Here is a 21,937-nt window from a genome sequence, read left to right as displayed (position 1 = left end):
TATGTTGTGTGGCGTGAGGATAATGAATAAAATTCTTTTCATTATAATAGCATTCTCCATCCTAACTGTGTCTATCTCCAAACATTTTAAATTTAAATTAGAGAAAAAATTAAATGTATTTATTGATAAAAAAAAATACTAATAAAATGCATTTAAGTACTTAATATAAGAAGTCAATTTTTCAAAAAAGAAAATAATAATAATATAATAGTCACTTAAAATGTGAACATCATTATATGTGATTGAAAATAACAAGATTTAGAACAAAAAATATGATTATTCATTCATTATCTTATTTGATTTGAAATTATTCATCAATTATTTATTGAGAAATACTACCGTCACGAAAATAAACTCATAAACATTTTTTTTTTTTACATAAAACATTAAAAATATTTGGTATTCAACACTTCCTTATCAGCTTGCATTATAAAAAATTAATTACAGGTACTATTAATTCAATAACATCCCTGTCTGTCCTGATCCTGCTGTTTACAACACGATAACATCTAATATTCAGGATAAAATGTGACTTTTTATGTGCAATCCTGAATACCTATGTATTGCTAAAAACAAAAATAAGGAATAAAAGAACGATCTATATATATATATATATATATAATATATTATTGAAAATTCATATTTCTACGTGTCGTTACCAATACCAAGCTTTTATGCTTTAGTATAATTGAAAAGCTAAGTGAGACAAGATGGAAAAGCCAACATCCCCCAAAAAAGAAAAAAAAAAAAAAAAAAATCCCCAATAAATGAACACTTCCTAGAGGGCCCCATCTCGGATAAGGACTATCACAATTTTTTCCCCATTTATTTTATCATAATATTTTATTTTATTTTCCTACATCATATGCGAGAAAAGAGAAAATATATTTTCACTTTTCAATTCATTATTTTTAATTAAATTTTACTATTTATCATCTTTACTTATTACACATTATTTTTTATTTTATTTTATTTTTTTTAAATAAATAAAATTCTTATACTCGTCATTCATATACTACACATTTAATAAGAAAAATATATATATATAATATAAAATGTAAAGATGATTAGTAAAATTTTTCTTTTCAATTATATCGACTGATAGTCGCATTTAGATTCCTTTTAAGGGATTGATAATTAAAGATGACAAATTTTAAAACTAATTTTATTCTTAAGTAATATTATTAAGTATAAATTCTAAATGGATAAATTCTACACAAATTATTTGTAAAATGTTTTTTTTTATACTTTTTAATAACGAGGTCATTTTTTCTAAAAGGAAAAAAAATTAAAAAAAAAAAAAAAAAAACTGATAACGACACCCATGAGCCATTTTGGCAGTGTGGCAAGTGGGGAGATCTCGTGCATGTTCAGTGTTTTTGGAGAACTACACAGAATAGAATATTTGCTAGCAAGCATTACTCAATCATAAGGCCGTCTTTATTCTTTTTTCTTTTTTTCCCCCCCGACAAACATATCTTTAACCATATAAAGACAAACTGTAAAAGGAACAGTGTACAAGTAGAAAGGAAATAGAGTAATATAAAAATAATCGTTTAAGATGTTCGTCCCAATCTACATCCACTATTCACTCCTCATGATTTTCGTTAAATTCACGACCTTCATAAATACAGAGATATGCATAAGATATGAAAGATAACACATGTGTATATATATGTATAATATAATATGTAAAGAGAAGAAAATGATAAAATATCCAAAATTTAAACTAGATTAGTGTTAGGAATGATAATAGAGAAAAAAGTATAACTACAATTTGAATCAATCATACGATACAAAATTTACGTGATTCAACATTGTGCTTACATTTATGAATCTGTAGAATATTTTGTATATATGATAATCAAAGATATGGTGTGGCGGCCATACACAAATACTTTAATACAATATATATTAAATCTTAATTAGCTAGTTGGGTCAGATTAATAGTTAAAAAATGAGTCAAAAAATTCTTTTTGGTTGAAACTTCATTGAAAATCCACGAAAAAACCTTATTGCCCAAGTCTTCACTTCATAGTCTAACCCTCGTTAAGAAACTATGACGCTGGATATAATAATAATTATTTTGTAGATTAGTTTCAATAAATAATTTATAGGAAAGAAAACAAGAGAATTTTTCAAAATCACAAAGAAACACTTATGATGTTTAATTCAAAATTATCAAATTTAAAAATGTCGAAAATAGCCCACAAGCTAGGTTGTAATAGTTGAAAATCGTCCTTACCAAAATTTTACCAAAAATAGCAAAATCGATCCCCAATAACCATGTCAAAATTAAATACGTAATAAAATAAGTAATCTGTAAAAAAATCTGGTCCAAATCAGATTTAGAATCACTTTCTAAATGATAAATGAAATATTAGCATAAAGGCAAAAAAAAAAAAAAAACTAAAAATAGAGATTTGAAAGGGAAAATAGTGTATTTTGGTCTTGAAAAAGATGCAAACTGAGCAAAGCTAGTTAAAGATGATGTGTGTACTGAAAAGAACTTTTTAGATTGGAGTCATATGTACGGTTCTAATATCCGTAATTAAAGTTATGACCAAAATATAAAAACATATTCAAAACTATCCATATTAGGAAAAGATCACAATTTTTTACTATCTTTGAACTCATCTGTCAAGTTAAGGTATCTTAACACCATCAATATGCCTTCTGATAACTCAGCATCATTTAGCTCGAATTCTCTTGCATCAAGCTATCAAAAAACCTCAACGAATTCTTATCACATCTAGTTATCAAATCGGACCACTATGAACACAACCAATCTCTGCACATACAAGCCGAACATAGAAATCATGACATGCATGCGTCAATGCATCAAGTGTGATGTCGCTTTATAAAACTAAAACAAAGGTACCTAATTATGAATGCTATTTGGTGTAAGCCTTAAATTTCAGTTTATATTCGATGCATAGGTATGGCTTTAGTAGCCTTGACGTGTCCCCCATATTGCAGAAACATATTGGAAATACGTGACTTATAGTGCAGGCATTTTCCTGCAGTAATGGTGTGCGGATATGTATGATCAGCATATGTCGTACTTGAATTTGGTAAGCTATCACAATCCCCATGTCACTGTCATAAAAAAATGAGGTTGGAAATCCTGAACAGATGACAGGTTATTCGTAATATTACTCCTAGCAATCATAGCCGTGGGATTCATTGTTGATCATATATTTCCTTGTCCATCCATCCATCCCAAGAGAAGAGAAAGAGAACCTTTTGCCAGCTTTTCCCATTTCATCTCCAGGCCACAGAAGCAAATTAATGGTGGGTGTGGATCGCTGATTGCTGAATTCGTACTTTACCATAAAGCAAGAAAGAGAAGCTATCCCTCTTCCTTTCTCTTCCAACCCCTCTCCTTAAAAAAAAAAAAAAAAAAAAAAAAAAAAAACAGAAGAAGAAACAATAGCTCGAAATGACATGTGTCAAAAGGGATATGATTATCAAGCTCTGCAATCAAAGTGCCATGGCATTAGAGGACAGAACCGAATTCCCGCATGCTGATCTGGCTAATCCACTTTAATCATTTATTGATCAACACACTTAAAAGGGCCTCTCTCTTTTTTTTTCGTAGTGTTTTTTTTCCAAGAAGTGATCACACTCTTCAAAACCCTCTTTGGCTAGCTTCTTACTTCTCATAATTATTTCCTGACTGAATAATTCTTACAATCTCAGATGAGGGTCTTGAATTCTGAGACTTTGATAGCAAGTTTTTGTTCTCTATCAGCAGGGTCCAGGAGTTGGCGCCTTTTTAGCAACTTGTGTAAATATCTAGACAGGAGTGGATAATCATCCCTATAAGAAAAATAGGTTTTTATAATTAATTTATTATAATTAAAAGATTATTTATTATTAATTTTAATTAAAAATAATCATTTTATTAAAATTAATTTGTCACAAATAAATAATTTTTTTATAGTGAATATAGAGTGTATCACTATTCTGACTTCTAATGACCCAAATGTGAGATTAAAATGGAAAATGCTAGCCAGCTTAGTGCTTACCCACGTGTAGCAGTAAAAGAAAAGAGTACTCTAATACCGCCCATCCATTGCTGTCCCTACAATGGCCAAATTTTCTACTTTGCACGAGCTCCATTATTCCAAGTCCCAACCCATCAATCAAATCCCATCATGCATCAGAGAGTAACTCGAGTCTCGCCACTAGTACCAACTGGCTCGGGCAGCTTGCTTTATGCCCAATCTGAGCCAATCTTTATGTTGGTAAACCTGTTTCATGGCCACTCAAAATTTAAAAGCTTTGCATACAGAATATTATAAGCCATAATTCTTTCTTTGCAATCCTCGCTTTCAGCTGCGAGGCAGAGAAGAATTTGGTCAGGTCAGCTTGAAGATGCCTGTCTAGTCAATAAATCATTTCAATTCTCAATTACCCCTCATCATATTGATACTTAAAATGCCAACCGAGAATGTCGGATGCTGTGATCAGAATTAACGCGCAAAAATGGAAGGAGTAGTGAAAGGTCCCCGAGAACAAAATAAGCCTAGAGACACTTTCAAGATCGCTTACATAATCCATTTCTTGCTTGGTGCTGGCACTTTGCTTCCTTGGAATGCTTTAATCACTGCTGTCGATTACTTTGCCTATCTATATCCATCTAAGCACGTTGAAAAGGTTTTCTCCGTGGCTTATATGAGTTCTTCGGTGCTAGTTCTGGTTGTTATGTTGAGCTGGAGTGACTGGAATCGGAGGCTGAATTTCAGATTGAGAATGAACTTCGGTTTTTGCATGTTTATCATTTCTCTAATGGTAGCTCCAATTATAGACTGGGCTTGGTGCAGCTCCTGCTCTGGCTCCGGCGCGCCACCAAATGGAGCCTACAGCGTGACAGTTACATCTGTCATTGTCTGCGGTTTAGCTGACGGCTTGGTTGGAGGAAGCTTGATAGGATCAGCTGGAAAACTTCCAAAAGAGTTTATGCAGGCTGTGTTTGCTGGAACTGCTTCTTCAGGTATATATTTATACCATGTAACTATATATATATATATACCATCCTTTTCATTTGGTTTTCTAATTCCACAAACAATTAATAGATTTAAGACGTAGTAAAAGATTATGCAGGTATGAACTTTCTTGAGAAACGAATCATGCTATAAATGATCAAGCATTTCCAGACTCATCTAGGGCTGGATAATTTCTAGTCCTTTGAAAAATTAAGCAGATATAAACTTGCATGAAACATGAATCATGCTATATATAAGCGATATTCTTTTTTTCCTCACAACTTCACACTTCCTACCTGCATATATAGGCGATTCTCATGCAAACTACCTGATCTAGTACTTATGTGCTTTGTTTGTTGACAGGTGTTCTTGTATCTATGTTGAGGATTTTAACAAAGGCATCGCTTCCACAGACTCCGAAGGGTCTTCGAACGAGTTCCCACTTCTATTTCATTGTTGGCACCATCATCCTCCTATGCTGCATACTCTCTTGCAATCTGTTGTATAAGTTACCAGTCATGCAGCAGCATCATAGACTTGTTCAAGATGATCCCTTGTGTTCAAGGCCTAAATTTTGGTCGGTTGCAAGAAAAATTCTATGGCCAGTTTTTGGAATATTCATCATTTATCTCGTGACTCTGTCCATTTTTCCAGGATTTATAGCAGAAAACCTGGAATCCAAGTTTTTTGGAGATTGGTATCCTATCCTGCTGATCACCATGTATAATATTGCAGATCTGGTGGGAAAGTCTCTGACTGCAACATATCTTCTGAACAGTATTAGAATTGCTACGTGGGCCAGCGTTGCCAGGCTTATGTTCTATCCTCTCTTCATGGCTTGCCTGCATGGACCCAAGTTGCTAAAAACTGAGGTACCGGTGATAATTCTGACGTTTATGCTTGGATTGACCAATGGATATCTTACGAGTGTCTTCATGATCCTCGCTCCAAAGTCTGTGCCGGTTTCAGAAGCAGAAGTTTCTGCAATTGTAATGGTTGTGTTCCTGGGACTTGGTTTGGCAGCTGGTTCAGTTCTGGGCTGGTTCTGGATTATTTGAGCTGCATGCCCTTATAATTAGTTGATCTTTTCTTAATGAAATTAACTGGTAAAATTAACCATGATGATGAGGTTAGTTTCCTCATCATGTAGTTGGAAAATGCCAAACTGTTTGCTTCCCGCATGATTGAGCTAGCGCGTAACAGGTCTTTCAATGGGGAAGAAAAGGTTTCCTCTTTGCAAACTACTGGTAATTCGATGAAAAATTAGACTGCATGACTTCTCTTTATTATTGCCTCTTTTATGAGAAAATATGGAAATAGATTATTGAAATTCAATCAAGAAAAAAAATAAGAATAAAGTGAATTTTATAATATTAATTAATAATTATAATCCATGTGAAAAAACTTACGTTGCAGATTAAAAATCGATGTGCAGAACCATTTCTTATATATATAATTTTAGAGTTTTGCTACGTACAAGTAAAGTCGCGTACTAATCTGCTTACTAATATCGATTTCTTCATATTCAAAATTTAAATTAGCATTATTTTCAATAAAATTTATTTTTTGACCAATCATATTATATTAGTATATATATTATTACACTAGATTTTTTCATAATTTTATATTGTTTACGCGATAATATATTCAAAAGTAACAAAATTTATTTGGACATGACCAAGTTATTATTAGATTCCTATATAAGCAATGCATTAATTTGTTAATGAATGGCTGATTGAGCTGTTGTCACAAGACTCAATATCCAAGGCACGTGATACAAAACCTAGTTTCTCAAAGCAAGCCAGTATAAAGATTAATAGATCATCAAATCCTATCAACAAGAATCTATACATGACATTAATGGAATACTGCAATTAAGAGACAAGCCTATATCGATCTAGCAAGGAATCCTCTTTTAATTATCCCCATCAAAACTTGAAGAATATTATAGGTTGCGAAACACTTTAATCACAAAAGAAATTTAAAAATAAAAATAAACTTATAAATTAACGCGATTTCACGTATGTCGTCAAAATTTAAAATTATTTTTAATGTAAATTATATCTAATGTATATATCACATAAAATCATATTAATTATATATGAGTTTACTTTTATAAAATTTCTTTATAATTGTAGCACTTCCTCTCGTATGTTAGAAGAACCTTTCATCCTTCATCCCTTGCATGCACAATGCTCTCTTTGATAAGGTTAAGTACGACTCTAGTCCCTATAATTCTATACAATTATATGAGAAGTTCTATAGCGGCAAACAGATCATATAAAAATAAATTTATAACAAATTAAAATTTATATAAATTTATATATTTACTTTTATGAAATTTTTCTAATTATATAAATATATATTTATTTATATATAGACACAACCGCACTCAACTACAAAATTACAATTAATAATTTATAGCTCCTTATTTTTACATGTTAGCACACAAGTTCAAAGTTCAAACACCAACCAACTTCGCGCGTAATCCATAAGATTTGCACCCTTGAGTGCTTGTATCCTCTCATTTAATTGGTTCTAAAGTTATACCAAATTCCCAATATCTTCTAACCACTACTACTTAGTAACTTAAAGTTTGGCTTATATGTCGAGACGAGATACAAACTATTTCATCTGAGCTGTATGTCAACTTGTTTGATCTTACTGTCCAAACGGCAACAAGTGAATTTTTATTTCATCTTTACGTTTTCAACAATTGAAGTAAACAGTAAAAAGTAAAGCAAACAGTAAAAAGTCATTGTCTTCTTTAGAGATTCCCACAATCCTTTTTAGTTTACCTTCCCATTTCGTCTATTCTTCATCATGTATGTCTTCTAGTGTAGGATCTTTGTTTATAGATTTTTTAATAATAATTCATTTTTACTTTTTCAAAGCTAAGTGCACTATCTTCTAGTGTACGGTTTTGCTTATAAATTTTTTAATTAATAATAATATTACTTTCTATTAATATATTTATAATTATTACTCAGTGATTATAAAATGATTTTCAATTATTAGTGAGACTCACCCATTTATCAAATTTTAAAAAGTAAAAATAAGCTCATCTTATCTCATTATTCAAACATACACTTTTTTACAAACATTTTCATCTCATGAAAAATGTTTATAAAAAATGAAGAATTTTGTAAAAAAGTGTAACTCCCTGGAGGCTACCGATAGTGTAAATTACACTTTTTTTTAATTATTTCTTTTCAAATATTTTTAAAATTCCTTTAAATATTTTGAAAATTAAATAAAAATAATAAAAAATACTTCCTTAATTATTAAGTTAAAAAAACTAAAATCAATAGCTTCTCTATTGGCTTCGAAGCTGGAGTTTGTTGTGGGATTAGGTCGAAGTGGGCAGACATGGGGAAAAAATGGTTGGGGGGAAATTTGATAAGTGAAATTGGGTGTTTGGCGCGGCAGCGAAATTGCAGCGAAAATCACATGCTGCAAAACAAGAATGTTACACACAACAATTAAAATCGCCTTAATAACATAAAAAGTCACTGCAAATTTAAGTAATGAACAGGATTTTTTTTTTTGCAACAATTTTTTTCGTTACAATAACTTAAAAGTCGCTGCAAATACAACTAAAGGAAAATTACTGTTTTAAAAGTGCGCAACGTATTAAAATCGCTGCTGTTGATAAGCTATTGCAACGATTTTATTTCCAACAAAATAAAAATTGTTGCAAAAAGTGCATTTTCTTGTAGTGTTCTCTCAATCGGTGGGAGGAGCATTTTCCTTTTTTATAATCATCAGACTTGAAATGGTCATTGAAGATCACAGTTTCAAAATTAGATTAATCATAGAGTTCTACTGTCCCCTTTGCAATTTTCCTTTAAACTTTTATTTTTGATCTTCATTTTTAGGTTTTATACATGTTTTTGTTTTCTATTTTTTGGTTTTATGTTTTTACTAATTTTTTTTTTTTTTTACTAATTTTTTAGACATATCTTTTCAAAATATTTTGTACATTTGTTTTTTGCATTTTTTTTTTACTTGTATTTTTTAAAAATTTAAAACAGGTTTTTTTAACTTCTTGAATGATTATTTTTCATGTGTACACGTGGCATTTCAAGTTGGTGTTTTTCGAGTTAGGAGATCATATACGTTTTCAATCCAGAAAAATGATAAAATTAATATATAAAAAAAAAAAGGGATTTGCTAGATATAATCGGCAAATGCAGTTGGCGTGCAGTCGGCTGTACGGAATGAATAAAAAAAATTATAAAAAAATATTTTATATTCAGGGGGACCTACATGAATAAAAAGAAGTTATAAAAATAATTTTTCTTTTTCATGTAGGTCCCGTATTAATTCATTTTTTTCTCCACGACTGCACGTCGACTGCATTTTCCGATTGTAAAAAGTATTTCTCAAAAAAAAATTATAACGAAACAAAACGTACACATTATTCATAATGCTGAGGAATATATATATATTTTCGTAATTATGAGTTTTAACTCAATTATTAAGAGGATGAAAGGGGTTCAGGAAAAGAAATTTTTTTACTATTTATAACTTTTTGTGGAATTTATTATAGTTAGAAAATAATTAAAATAGAAATATTTTTTAATTATCATAAGTTAGGATCCGATTTTATTTGGAGAAATTGTATTAATTTACAATATGAGAGAATATATAAATTTTGCGTACTCCAGAAAAATAATTAAATTTAAAATTTATATAAAAATATAATTTTTAAAAGTGGCTAACCTTTTATTTTCAAAAGAATGCAGGACTTGCATTTTGTATTTAATATTACTTTTTTATTTCGCGCACCTAATCGATCGGCCACCGTTTAAGTGGATTTTGTAATAATATAAAATATGAATATTTTTGTTTTTGTGGTTATAATGAAATGCACGAACAAGTGATATAATTAAATGTATCACAATTTAAAAATAAAATTTCTTGAATAGAAGCCTTATATTATATACTTCTATCTGATTAATTAATGTATAATTTGTTAGTTTTGTTCGTCTATTTTAATATTTAAATATGCATATTTTAAAATAAAAAAGTAAAAATAACAAATCACGTGTAAGTTAAGTGGAGGTGTATGCTATAAGACTCTTTGTAGTATTTCTCTTTAAAATTTGAGAAAAGAACAATGATATTTACACTTATAATGCATATAAATGCTTTATACTTTTTTTTTTTTAGAAAAAATGAATAAATATAAAATGTACATAAAAAAATTAATTGGCTCAATTTGGATTGAGAGCGGCTCTCAACCCATCTTATCACATCTTATCATTATAATTTTAACAAATTTTCATATAAAATATAATAAATAATTTAATTTTTTCAAATTTTAAAACAATAATAATATTAAAAAATAATATTTTATTCAACTTTCATCTTTTATTTCAACTCATCTCAACTTACTAAACCTGATCAAATAATTAATGAGTAATGTTATATACAGTCGTAGAATGCATAAGTGTCATGCAGTCATTTTGAAAAAGAGTACGATTCATTATTAAAAAATTAATTTTTTTATATAAATCTCATATTTATTTACTTTTTTAAAAAATAATTATATAATACTTATACACTTACAATTGAAACTATCATTTTTTATAATTAACTCTTATTAAGGAAGTATATAACCCTTTGTGCAAGCAGAAGTGTAAGACAAAAACCCATTCATAGCACAATTGCGTTGATTTGCATTCATGTCAACATGGTCAAATTTGGTACAGTGACAGCATTATTCATTTACAAGAGAGTAGGTTTAGATACTAAGATGATAAATTTTGGTTTTAGATTAAGTTTAAAATATTATTTTTTAATATTATTATTATTTTGAGATTTGAAAAAGTTAAATTGGGATTTGAATATTAGCATAGAGGACACTGATGTGAAACCATAGACAATTTTATTTATTATTCTCTCAAGTTTTGTAACCATTTTTATTCTCTATTTGATGCCTTAGCATCCTGTACAAGTTATGTATAAATATACACAGAAAGATAATGAAAAGTAAGATAGAATTCATTCAAAGATGCCTCTTTGATATGGTATCAGAGCATTGCGACTCACTGTCCCTCTGATCCATGGCGTTATCATCCTCTCTCCCCTCTCCAAATCTCTCCACTGCCTCTTCCTTCTCTCTCATCGTTACCACTAAGCTAACCACATAAAACTATCATTTGTGAAAAGTGCAGATTAGTGCTTACCTCCAAGGCCAAGACCTCTATCACTAAGTTGATGGCACCCTTTCATGTCCAGCTGAATTTCTACCCACCCAATACAACTCTATTCCACAGACCAAATCAGACTTCTCCTCATGGAAATGTACAGACAAACTAGTCCTTAGCATCTTGTTTTCCTCACTCTCAAAATCTATAATAGGCCATGTTCCTTCTTCTAACACCTCTCGTGAGCTCTGGCTCTCATTTGCTTCCATGTTCGAATCACATTCAAACGCTAAGCAGTTTCAAGTAAGGTTTCAACTTGCTAATCTCAAACGTGGTGATCAAATCATTACAGATTATTTTGGCAAGGTTCATTCTCTTGCAGATATACGTGCGACAACTGGTAATCCCTTACCCGATCAAGAGTTTGTTACTGACCTTTTCCCTAATTTGGTTATGCATATGAGTTGTTTATCACATCTATAACCACATGGGCTGAGCCCATTTTTTCTAATGAGCTTTATCAATTATTTCTTGTTCATGAAAATCGACTCTCACACAATGCACAGAGTACCACCTCTCTTGAACCTACAGTCCATCTTACCACAACTAGTGGTCGTGGTAGAAGCTTTACTTGTGGTGGTCGTAATGGTTGTAGTGGATGAGGTAGGTCCAACTATTCTACTCGAGGTGGTAGAAACTTCACTCTTGCAGCCCAACCAAATCAGTAGTAAAATCAGAGACCAACATGTCAAGTGTGCCACAAATCTAGCCATATAGTTCTACAGTGTTGACATCGATTTGATCACAGTTATCAATATGGAGCTCCTCCTTCTTTCTCTGCAAATTTTACAAGCCCAAGCACCTCCGACTCCACATCGTACTCAAATTCTGCTGCAATGCACCAAGTGACCCATGATTTCACAAACATCAACCTTTCCTCTGAGCAATAAGATAGTGGTGACCAGATTCGTGTGGGTGACGGTTCAGGCCTATCCACACAAAATATTGGTGATTCCTCTCTTTCTTCCTACTTCGCAACTTACTTCATGTTCCTAGCATTATCAAAAATTTAATTTCAGTTTCAAAATTTTGTAGTGATAATTCCTATTATTTCGAGTTTCATATCTCTCATTTTTCTGTGAAGAACACCTCGACGAGGAAGCTCTTCCTAATAGGGCCTATATGTGATGGCCTTTATGTTTTTTCCTCTATGTCGGCTTCTTCCTCTTCTCCATCTGCTCATCTAGGCGAGCGAACCTCAGTTGCTCAGTGGCACCATCAGCTGGGTCATCCCTCACTCACTCTGGTCTCTCGCATTTTGCACACAAACTATTTGAGGGTTTCTCCCACATCAATCAACTTCAAATGCACCGAACGTCCTCTAGCCAAAAGCCATCAACTCTCATTCTTCACTAGTCAGGCCTCTTCTACTAAGCCCTTATAATTAATTTGTGCTGACCTCTGGGGTCCACCCCTTATGTTTCTAGAAATGGATACAAGTACTCTATTTCTTTTGTTGATCAATTTACCCGGTTTACATAGTTTTTCCTTTTGAAATTAAAATTTGAGGTTATCAATATATTTTCTATTATTTTGCCTTATGTTGAAAGATTATTCAGTACCAAACTTATCACCCTACAAACCGATGGGGGTGGTGAATTCAAACATCTTACTCAGTTGTATCAAAAACTTGGTATCCATCACCGTTTTTCATGCCCTCATACAAATCAACAAAATGGGCTTGTGAAAAGAAAACATAGGCATATAGTTTAGACCAGGCTTTTGCCTTTTTGGCCCATGCTTCTCTACTGTTTCATTTTTGGGCTGAAGCCTTTAACACAGTTGTTTATTTCATTACTCTATTACCTTCTTCAATTCTCAAAAATCGATCTCCATTTTTTTAAGTTTATCATCGTGATCTTGACGACAATTTTTCAATAGTTTTTAGATGTGAGTGCTGACCAAATTTACATCCCTCCAATAAACACAAACTCGATTACCGTTCCACCTCTTGCCTATTTCTAGGTTACAGCTCTACACATGAAGGATATAAGTGCTTGGACACTAAAACCAATAGGCTTTATATCTCAAGGGATGTAATTTTTCATGAGGAATCCTTTCCATATTCACAAACTCAGACCCTTACTCTTCCTGACTAGTCTTCTGCCCAACCCTCTTCTCAGGCCCACTTACCCATTCTCTCACCATCTATTCTTGGCCCTGGCCCATTACCCCTTTCCTCTCAAAATCTCTCTTCTTTTTCATCTCGAGCTTCTCTACCCAGCTGTTCCCTTCAGATCTCTTATTCTCCTTCTCAATAAGTTACTGCTCCTCCCATTCTGACTCCATCTCGTTCACCAATAATTGCAAGGGCTCAAACTCGTATTCGTATGGATGGCACCATACCATATCCCTCTCAGCAATGTCTCACCACCACTATACAAGTTCTCGAAACCCCTACCAGTTAATCAGCGGCTTTCAAAATCCCACAATGGTGTGAAGCCATGAACCAGGAGTACAATGCCTTAATTCAAAATATAACATGGATCTTAGTTTCTCCTAACCCTTCCTCTAATATACTTGGTTGTAGGTGGGTCTATCGAACCAAACTCCATGCCGACGACTCCATTGAACGTCGGAAGGTGAGGCTAGTAGCTAAAGGCTATCATCAATAGCCTGGAATTGATTTTCACGAGACCTTCAGTCCAATGGTCAAGTCTCCCACCATTCGATTGATTATGCCCATTGTCGTTGCTCGTGGGTGACCCCTGTGCCAGATTGACGTCCATAATGCATTTCTCTATGAAACCCTTACTAATAAGGTATACATGCAACAGCCTCAGGCTTCATTGACCCACTGCATCCTACTTATGTTTGTCAATTACATAAAGCTATCTACGGCCTCAAGTAGGCCCCACGGCATTGTTAATCAATTAAGTTCTTGGCTTCTTGACTATGGTTTTAAAGCCTCTCAAGCCAATCCTTCATTATTCATTCTCAGTCATGGTGATCTTCACGTATATCTCATTGTTTATGTTGATGATTTCATTATTACTTCCTCTTATTTCTCTACTGTTGAAACTCTAATTCATGACTTGAGCATTGCCTTTCCTGTTAAGGACTTAGGTCCCCTATCCTATTTTCTTGGTTTGGAAATTAATTACTTGTATGATGGCTTATTGCTTTCTTAACGAAAGTATATCAAAGATTTACTCCTTCGAAGCAAAATTTTGAATGCCAAGCCAATGACTTGACCCATGGTAGCCTATTTAAAATTGTTCAAGTTTGACTCACCTAGTTTTGATGATGTTAAACTCTTTCGAAGCATTGTTGGAGGCTTACAATACTTGTTTTTCACTAGACCTGATATCTCTTTTACGGTTAATAAGGTGTGCTAATTCATGCACTAACCCAAGCTGCCCCCATTGGATTGCAGTAAAAAGAATTCTGGGATATTTAAAAGCTACCATCAACCATGGTCTCTTTTTCTCATCCAAGTCTTCATTCAAGTTGCAAGTGTATTTTGATGTCGATTGGGCTAGATGCCTTGATGATCAGAGATCTATTGGTGACTTTTGCATATTCCTAGGAAAACATCTCATCTCACAGAGCTTAAAGAAGCAATGAATGTAACAAAGTCAAGCACAGAAGCCGAGTACAAATCAATTACCTCATCTGTAGCTAGGGGTGTAATTTTAAACCGAAAAATCGGTCCGAACTGGACCAGTTGGTCCGATTTTAAACCTGTCTTATTCGGGACTAGTTCTTGTGTTATGAAAACCGGCCAGAATCGGTCCGGTTTCGATTCTGTGGTTTCCGGGACCGGACCGGTTGGGAAATATATATATGTGTAAAATAATTTTATATATTATATAAAATATTTTATACATATGACTTTTATATATAATATATAATTATATATGAAATTTTTATATATAATATATAATTATATATCATATATGAAATAATTTTATATGATATTTAATAATATTAAAATGTTAATCTTAAATATGAACATTTGCAATTTGTTTGATCATATGTTATTAATATAATATATATATATATTAATTACATTTTATGGCCTAATAAATTCTCAACATATTCTTATTAATAGATACACAATAATATTAGTAATCCACTTTAAGTCTATATATAAAAAACTATATATTATAGTATTAATAGTTATACTAATACTATATCACTATATGATAATATAGTGATATAATTGATATATAGTATTAGTATAACTATCAATAACACTATTAGTATTAGCATAACTAATATAAATATATATATATATATATATTTATATATATATATATAACTATTAGTATTATATTAATACTAATACTATAATACTATAGTTATACTATAATATAGGTATAATGATCACTTATTCACTATAACTATATATATTATTAACATCACTACATGTAGTAGTAACACTATAATAGTATAATATATAGTATTAGTATATATGGATATATTAGAAGAGACAAGAGTTATAGCATAATATATGTATAATAATATAGTTAACATAATATCATAATATGTTGTATTAATATCCATATTAGTATACTATATATTAATAGTAATAATTTAGTATCAATGTACTATTATATTCCATAATGTATCACCATATCACTATATAATATATATATATACCATATGTAGTAGGAGCGCTTTAATAGACCAATGCTATAATATATAGTATTAGTAACTTAATAGTATTAGTTAATAATAATAATGGTATAGTCTATAGTCTATAGTATTAGTATAGTCTACAGTAATAGTATTATTATCATTAGTTAATGATAATGGTAATTTGGTATAGTCTATAGTATTAGTATACTATATATATAAAGTATATTATATTAATATAAAGTATATTATATATAAAGTATATTATATAAAATCATATTATAATATACAACTATGATATTTATATGTATATATTATAGTATAATATATGTATATAAATTGTAATATGTATTATGTATGTATATATAATATATTAAATAATATATATATAAAAGCCTAGCGGGCCAAAAGTCCAAAACAAGCTCATGGAGCCCAGGCCAATGTCCAAAACCCATAGCCTAACCCTAAAACTTTAAAAACGACGTCGTTTTAGTGCATTTAGGGTAAAAAGTAAAAACTTCGACCCTCTCTCTCTGATGCTTATTGCTTATCTCCCATCTGAGCCCTCTCTCACGCAGCCCCCTCACCCTGCCTGCAGCCCTTCCGACTCCCCTCTCTCAAACTCTCATGCAACCCCCTGCACGCAACCCTTGCCCATTTCGAGGACATTATTCATCAACGACTCAACAGATCCTCGCCGACGTTTTGAGGTATGTTTGAGTTTGGGGTTTTCTGGTGAATTAGAATATCTTTTGAGAGAAGTAACTTTTAAAAGAAGTGTTGCCCAGATGACTAACACAAGATATGGTAAATTGAGTTGTATTTAAAAAAAATAACAATTATAAATCAAATATACAATATAAAATATAAATAAAATATGAAACAACAATAAATATAAAGAGTGAGGATAAAAGAGAAGCAAACTCAGTATATTAACGAGGTTCGACCCCATTGCCTACGTCTTCGCCTCAAACTACCCCTTGAGAATTTTCAAATTCACTATTCAATCTCCTTCAAGTAGAGATAAAAACCTATTATACATTTGAACAACACCGCTACAAAGGATCTGTGTAGAACACCCTCTACACTTGCAATCACCTTACACGTGGTGATTCAACTATTCCCTGTGTAGAATATTTTCTACATGCACAAGGGTTATACACACCCTTTTACTGATACAAGAGCTAATAGTGAGTAGTTTATTAGAAAACACTCCTCAATAAGTGAAATAAGAACAATACAGCGCAAATTATATCTCTCTCAAAATGAACAACGATTAAGGCCCAATGCTTAAAGAAGAGAGAATGAAATTTTGAATGAATGTTTTATGCTCTGGATGTTGTAAATATGAAGCTCTCAAATGATCTATTTATAGGCATATAAGACTTCATGTTCAAATTTAAAAAGATTCATATGTCAAAAATAACATCATTCACTTTTTCAAAAAATTCAAATAAAAGGTTATTCTTTTTCAATTGTCAAAGACAACATCATTCATTTTTCAAAAACTTCAAACCTAATCTTTTACTTTTGACATATAACAAAATGAGCACACTTTACTTTTCAAAAAATTCAAATATAATCTTTTTACTTTTTGCATATGACAAAAGGAGCACACTTTACTTTTTAAATATTTTAAACATAATATTTTTACTTTTTGCATATGACAAAAGGAGCACACTTACTTTTCAAATATTTTAAACAAAAACATTTACTTTTTGTATAAGTCAAAAAAAGCATAAATTACTTTTGAAAATATTCAAATAAAATATGCACATGTGAAAGATGACAATCAATCATTTTTAATATTTTCAAAATTCAAATCTTTAATCATATAATGCATATGTGAAAGATGACAATCAATCATTTTTCAAAATTTTCAAATTTAATTTTCAAAATATTCATGTACACGTGGAAAATGTATTTTAATATTTTATGATAAAATATTAATTTTGAACATTAATCCTAATTTTTAATTTTTAAGAGATTTACAACATTACTCTATGATTTTAATGTGAACTTGTTCCCTTCTTTCGCATGCTTGTTTTCTTGATGTGTTTGACTCTATTGTGTAGACAACTTGAAATTGAGACTCCTTTATTTTTTGAATTCATTTATTATCACCAAAATCTATGTGTAGATATATGTTGAACCCAATATTTCAAATTTCATGTGATTATAAATCTACACATGGATTTTGATGATAACAAATGAATTCAAAGAATAAAGGAGTTTCAAACTCAAGTTGTTTACACAATGGAGTCAAGCATATCAAAGAACCAAGCATGAGCAAGAAGGAAACAAGTTCACATTAAAATCATAGAGTAATGTTGTAAATATCTTAAAATTCGAACTTAGAATTAATGCTCAAAATTAATATTTTATCATAAAGTATTAAAATACATTTTCCACATGTGCATGAATATTTTTGAAAATTAAATTTGAAAATTTTGAAAGATGATTGATTGTCATCTTTTACATGTGCATGCCTTGATTAAATGGTTGAATTTTGAAAATATTAAAGATGATTGATTGTCATCTTTTACATGTGCATGCCTTGATTAAAAGGTTGAATTTTGAAAATATTAAAGATGATTGATTGTCATCTTTCACATGTGCTTGTTTTATTTGAATATTTTCAAAAGTGATTGATGCTTTTTTAGACTTATACAAAAGGTAGATGATTTTGTTTGAAAAATTTGAAAAGGAAAGTGTGCTCCTTTTGTCATATGCAAAAAGTAAAAAATTAGGTTTGAATTTTTTGAAAAGGAAAGTGTGCTCCTTTTGTCATATGCCAAAAGTAAAATATTAGGTTTGATTTTTTTGAAAAAGTGAATGATGTTGTCTTTGACAATTGAAAAAGAAGAACCTTTTATTTGAATTTTTTGAAAAAGTGAATGATGTTGTTTTTGACATTTGAATCTTTTTTAATTTGAATATGAAGTCTCATATGCCTATAAATAGATCATTTGAGAGCTTCACATTCACAACATCCAGAGTATATAACATTCATTCAAAGCTTTCATTCTCTCTTCTCTAAGCATTGAGTCTTAATCCTTGTTCATTTTGAGAGATATAGTTTGCGCTATATTGTTCTTATTTCACTCATTGAGGAGTGTTTTCTGATAACCTACCCACTATCAGCTTTTGTATCAGAAAAATGGTGTGTATAACCCTTGTGCGTGTAGAAAGTATTCTACACGGGGAATAGTTGAATCACCACGTGTAAGGTGATTGCAAGTGTAGAGGGTGTTCTACACGGATCATTTGTAGCAGTGTTGTTCAAAGATGTAATAGGTTTCTATCTCCACCTGAAGGAGGTTGAATAGTGAATTTGGGAATCCTCAAGGGGTAGCTTGAGGCGAGGACGTAGGCAGTGGGGTCGAACCTCGTTAACATACTGAGTTTGCTTCTCTCTTACCCTTACTCTTTATATTTATTGTTATTTCATAGTTTGTTTATATTTTATATTATATATTTGATTTATAATTGTTATTTTTTAATATAACTCAATTCACCCCTCCTTTTGTGTTAGTCATATGGACAACAATATATAATTATACAAAACTTGAAATCTTGAATTCAACAAGAAGTATCTTTTGATATGCTATTGATGATCTCTAAAGTAGTTACTTCTTGTGAATCAAAAAACCCAAAGAAATTGTCTGAGAACAGCAAGGGTTTTGAACGATTCCCCAGAGAAATTCAAGTTTTCCTTGTGTTTAAGATGGAAATATTAGTTGGGGTATTGAAGTTTTTTCCACCCATGTGGTCTCCACCGAATAGTCAACATCTCTTAATAGAATTTAGTTTTATTTCCTGAAATGGTATCTCCTTCTCATCCAACCATCCCCACTTCCATCCCTTTCTAGGAAAACTTTTACCGCTGACCTTTATCCATATCTACCCCACTTCACTCATCCCCAAGTGTTTAGAAGTATGGCGGAGAATCCAGAGGAGATCAAACAGCTCATATCTCAAGCAAAGGCACTCTCTTGGAACGACCTCCATCTTGAACCAGAAACTGGCACTGCAAGGATCTTCTCAGATTTGACACTGATTGTCTTCCCAGAACACTCAAGATATGGACCCTGGATGCATGCAGAAAATTCAAACACCCGAAGAATTCCAAGACAGATCGTGGAAGTCAACCCCTTGCATGCTGCTGCAGTACCTGCTTTATTACTAGTAGTACAACAGCCGATTGCTCCTGAAGTCAACTTAAGACAACCACAACAACCACAAGTTGAAGAGCATCAAGTAAATGATCCACCAACAGTAAGGAAGGCATCACGTACCATCCTCCCTCCAATACGCATAGGAGAACCACGCGTGAGTGCAACTCAAGTCAGAGCCACCATTGAGAAAACCTTCTTTAGCAAAGGAAAAAGGGAAAATGTTTGTATAAAAAGTCAACTATATTTCCAAGCTTGAGAACAGTGGTAACACGATCAACATATATGCTGGAATTTCCAATGTTGAATCCTGGGAAAATCACGAAACAGGAAGAATAGCAAGAAATCCCTTCATCCATGCGGAACAGTTGCAGGCAGATGTGGACCAAATCTTACTCTGCCAACCCATAAACTCCAGGCAGCCTAGCAATTAATTCTCCTGACAACAGACCTTCTTCGAGCCCTCCACCGTATTAACACCAACAGATCCATTGCAAATCACAGAGGCCTTTAAGTTTGAATTCAAATTGCAGACTATCTCCATCCATTTTCACATCTCACCGTAGCCTACTCAAGTCCAATAAAGTCAAACCCATCAAACCTGCTCCTCGTAAACCCACCTCAAATCCCATTTTGAATGACTCAGTCTATCACCAAATCCTTAAGAAATTTGATCTCCTAAGTGGACCAACTTTCTTGACCCAATCCAATGAAAAGCTGGATCCATAGAAAAGGTTCTCTTCTCCAGGGCCTCTTTCTGGACTTCATTCTCAATCAAAAATTACCCAGGCCTTGAGTCATGCAAACCCACAAGAAGGAATAACGGGATTGAGTTCCCTTACTATCCTCCATTCCAACAAACTTGTTGAGCCCATCCAACTGGAACGCAAACCCGACTCTCCAACTCTTTCTGAACCACATAGCAGCTCCTAAACTCAGATTTCTTGCCCAAGCCCTAACCCTCCCCTTGTGAGTCAGTCGTTATTCCCTAACCCCTTGGCCGATAAATCCTCAAACCTCAACATTGAAATAGGAAACAACACTAAAGCTTCTAAAAGAGGTCTGGACCATTCAGAGGTGGAGATACCCCTAAAGAAAAGGCTAGCAATCCAGGACCCATCTGTGATTTTGATGAAGCAAGGAAGAAGAACCATCAGGAAAGAAATATCAAGCAAGAAAAAGTCTCTATAAGCTTGACAATGATTTGCAAAGAATCTGATGCAACTGATGATACAATAGCTGGTAATGACTCTTTATTCTCTTCACAAAATGATGTTTGTGTTGCTGAAGTGGCTAAGATGGCGGGCCCTAACCTACCATCACGTTGGAAATGAGGATCCTATTTTGGAATTGCAGAGGCATAGCCCGACCTCTTGCAATCTGCAGTTTGAAGGCTCAAATCAGGTGTCATCACCCTGATTTCATTTTCCTTTTCTGAAACCTTGTTATGTGATGATAAAACTGTTAATTTAGTTAATCGGCTAGGTTTCTCTATGTATGTACATGCTCCTCCTCCGAAGAAATGTGGAGATCTTTTATGTTTATGACGTCTAGGTGTGGATGTTGAAACTATCTTTGTTAATAGTAATGTAATAGCTATGTTGGTGTACTCGAATCCTGTTAACACTCCCTGGCTACTGTTAATGATTTATTGTCCTACTCAACACCAAGAAAAGCATGCTTTCTGGGCTCTCCTTCATTCAATTGCTTCAAATTTCTCTGGTCCTACTTTAGTAATAGGAGATTTCAATTTTGTTTTAAGCCAAGCAGAAAAGATAGGAGGAAAACCTTTTGCCTCCCCGTCCAATCCATCTGGCCTTAGATCCTTTATGAATCACTTTGGTTTGGAAGACCTAGGATTTGATGGTCCAAGATTTACCTGGGCAAATAACAGAAGTGCCTCGGGGCACATTCACCAACGGCTTGACAGAGGAATAGCCAATCCAAACTGGACTCTTCTTTTCCCTAATTCCAA

At 32.4% G+C, this 21,937-nt stretch overlaps 1 protein-coding gene across 1 annotated transcript; it reads left to right on the top strand.

Annotated features, from left to right (window-relative positions):
* Positions 1-4,221: 4,221 nt before the first annotated feature.
* Positions 4,222-6,264, top strand: LOC122305143 (equilibrative nucleotide transporter 8). The gene is made up of 2 exons (XM_043117476.1): positions 4,222-4,999; positions 5,355-6,264. Exons 1-2 carry the CDS (start codon positions 4,492-4,494, stop codon positions 6,047-6,049), a joined length of 1,203 nt encoding a protein of 400 aa, XP_042973410.1. The 5' UTR covers positions 4,222-4,491; the 3' UTR covers positions 6,050-6,264.
* The last annotated feature ends 15,673 nt before the right edge of the window (positions 6,265-21,937 follow it).

The sequence above is a fragment of the Carya illinoinensis genome, chromosome 3 (assembly GCF_018687715.1).
Source record: "Carya illinoinensis cultivar Pawnee chromosome 3, C.illinoinensisPawnee_v1, whole genome shotgun sequence".
Classification (NCBI taxonomy): domain Eukaryota; kingdom Viridiplantae; phylum Streptophyta; class Magnoliopsida; order Fagales; family Juglandaceae; genus Carya; species Carya illinoinensis.
This window is presented reverse-complemented; position numbering and strand designations above follow the sequence as displayed.

Coding starts and splice junctions, on each gene's coding strand:
- LOC122305143 (XM_043117476.1), top strand. CDS start 4,492: ATGGAAGGAGTAGTGAAAGGTCCCCGAGAACAAAATAAGCCTAGAGAC. Junction 5,000..5,354: donor TGCTGGAACTGCTTCTTCAG/GTATATATTTAT, acceptor GTTTGTTGACAG/GTGTTCTTGTATCTATGTTG.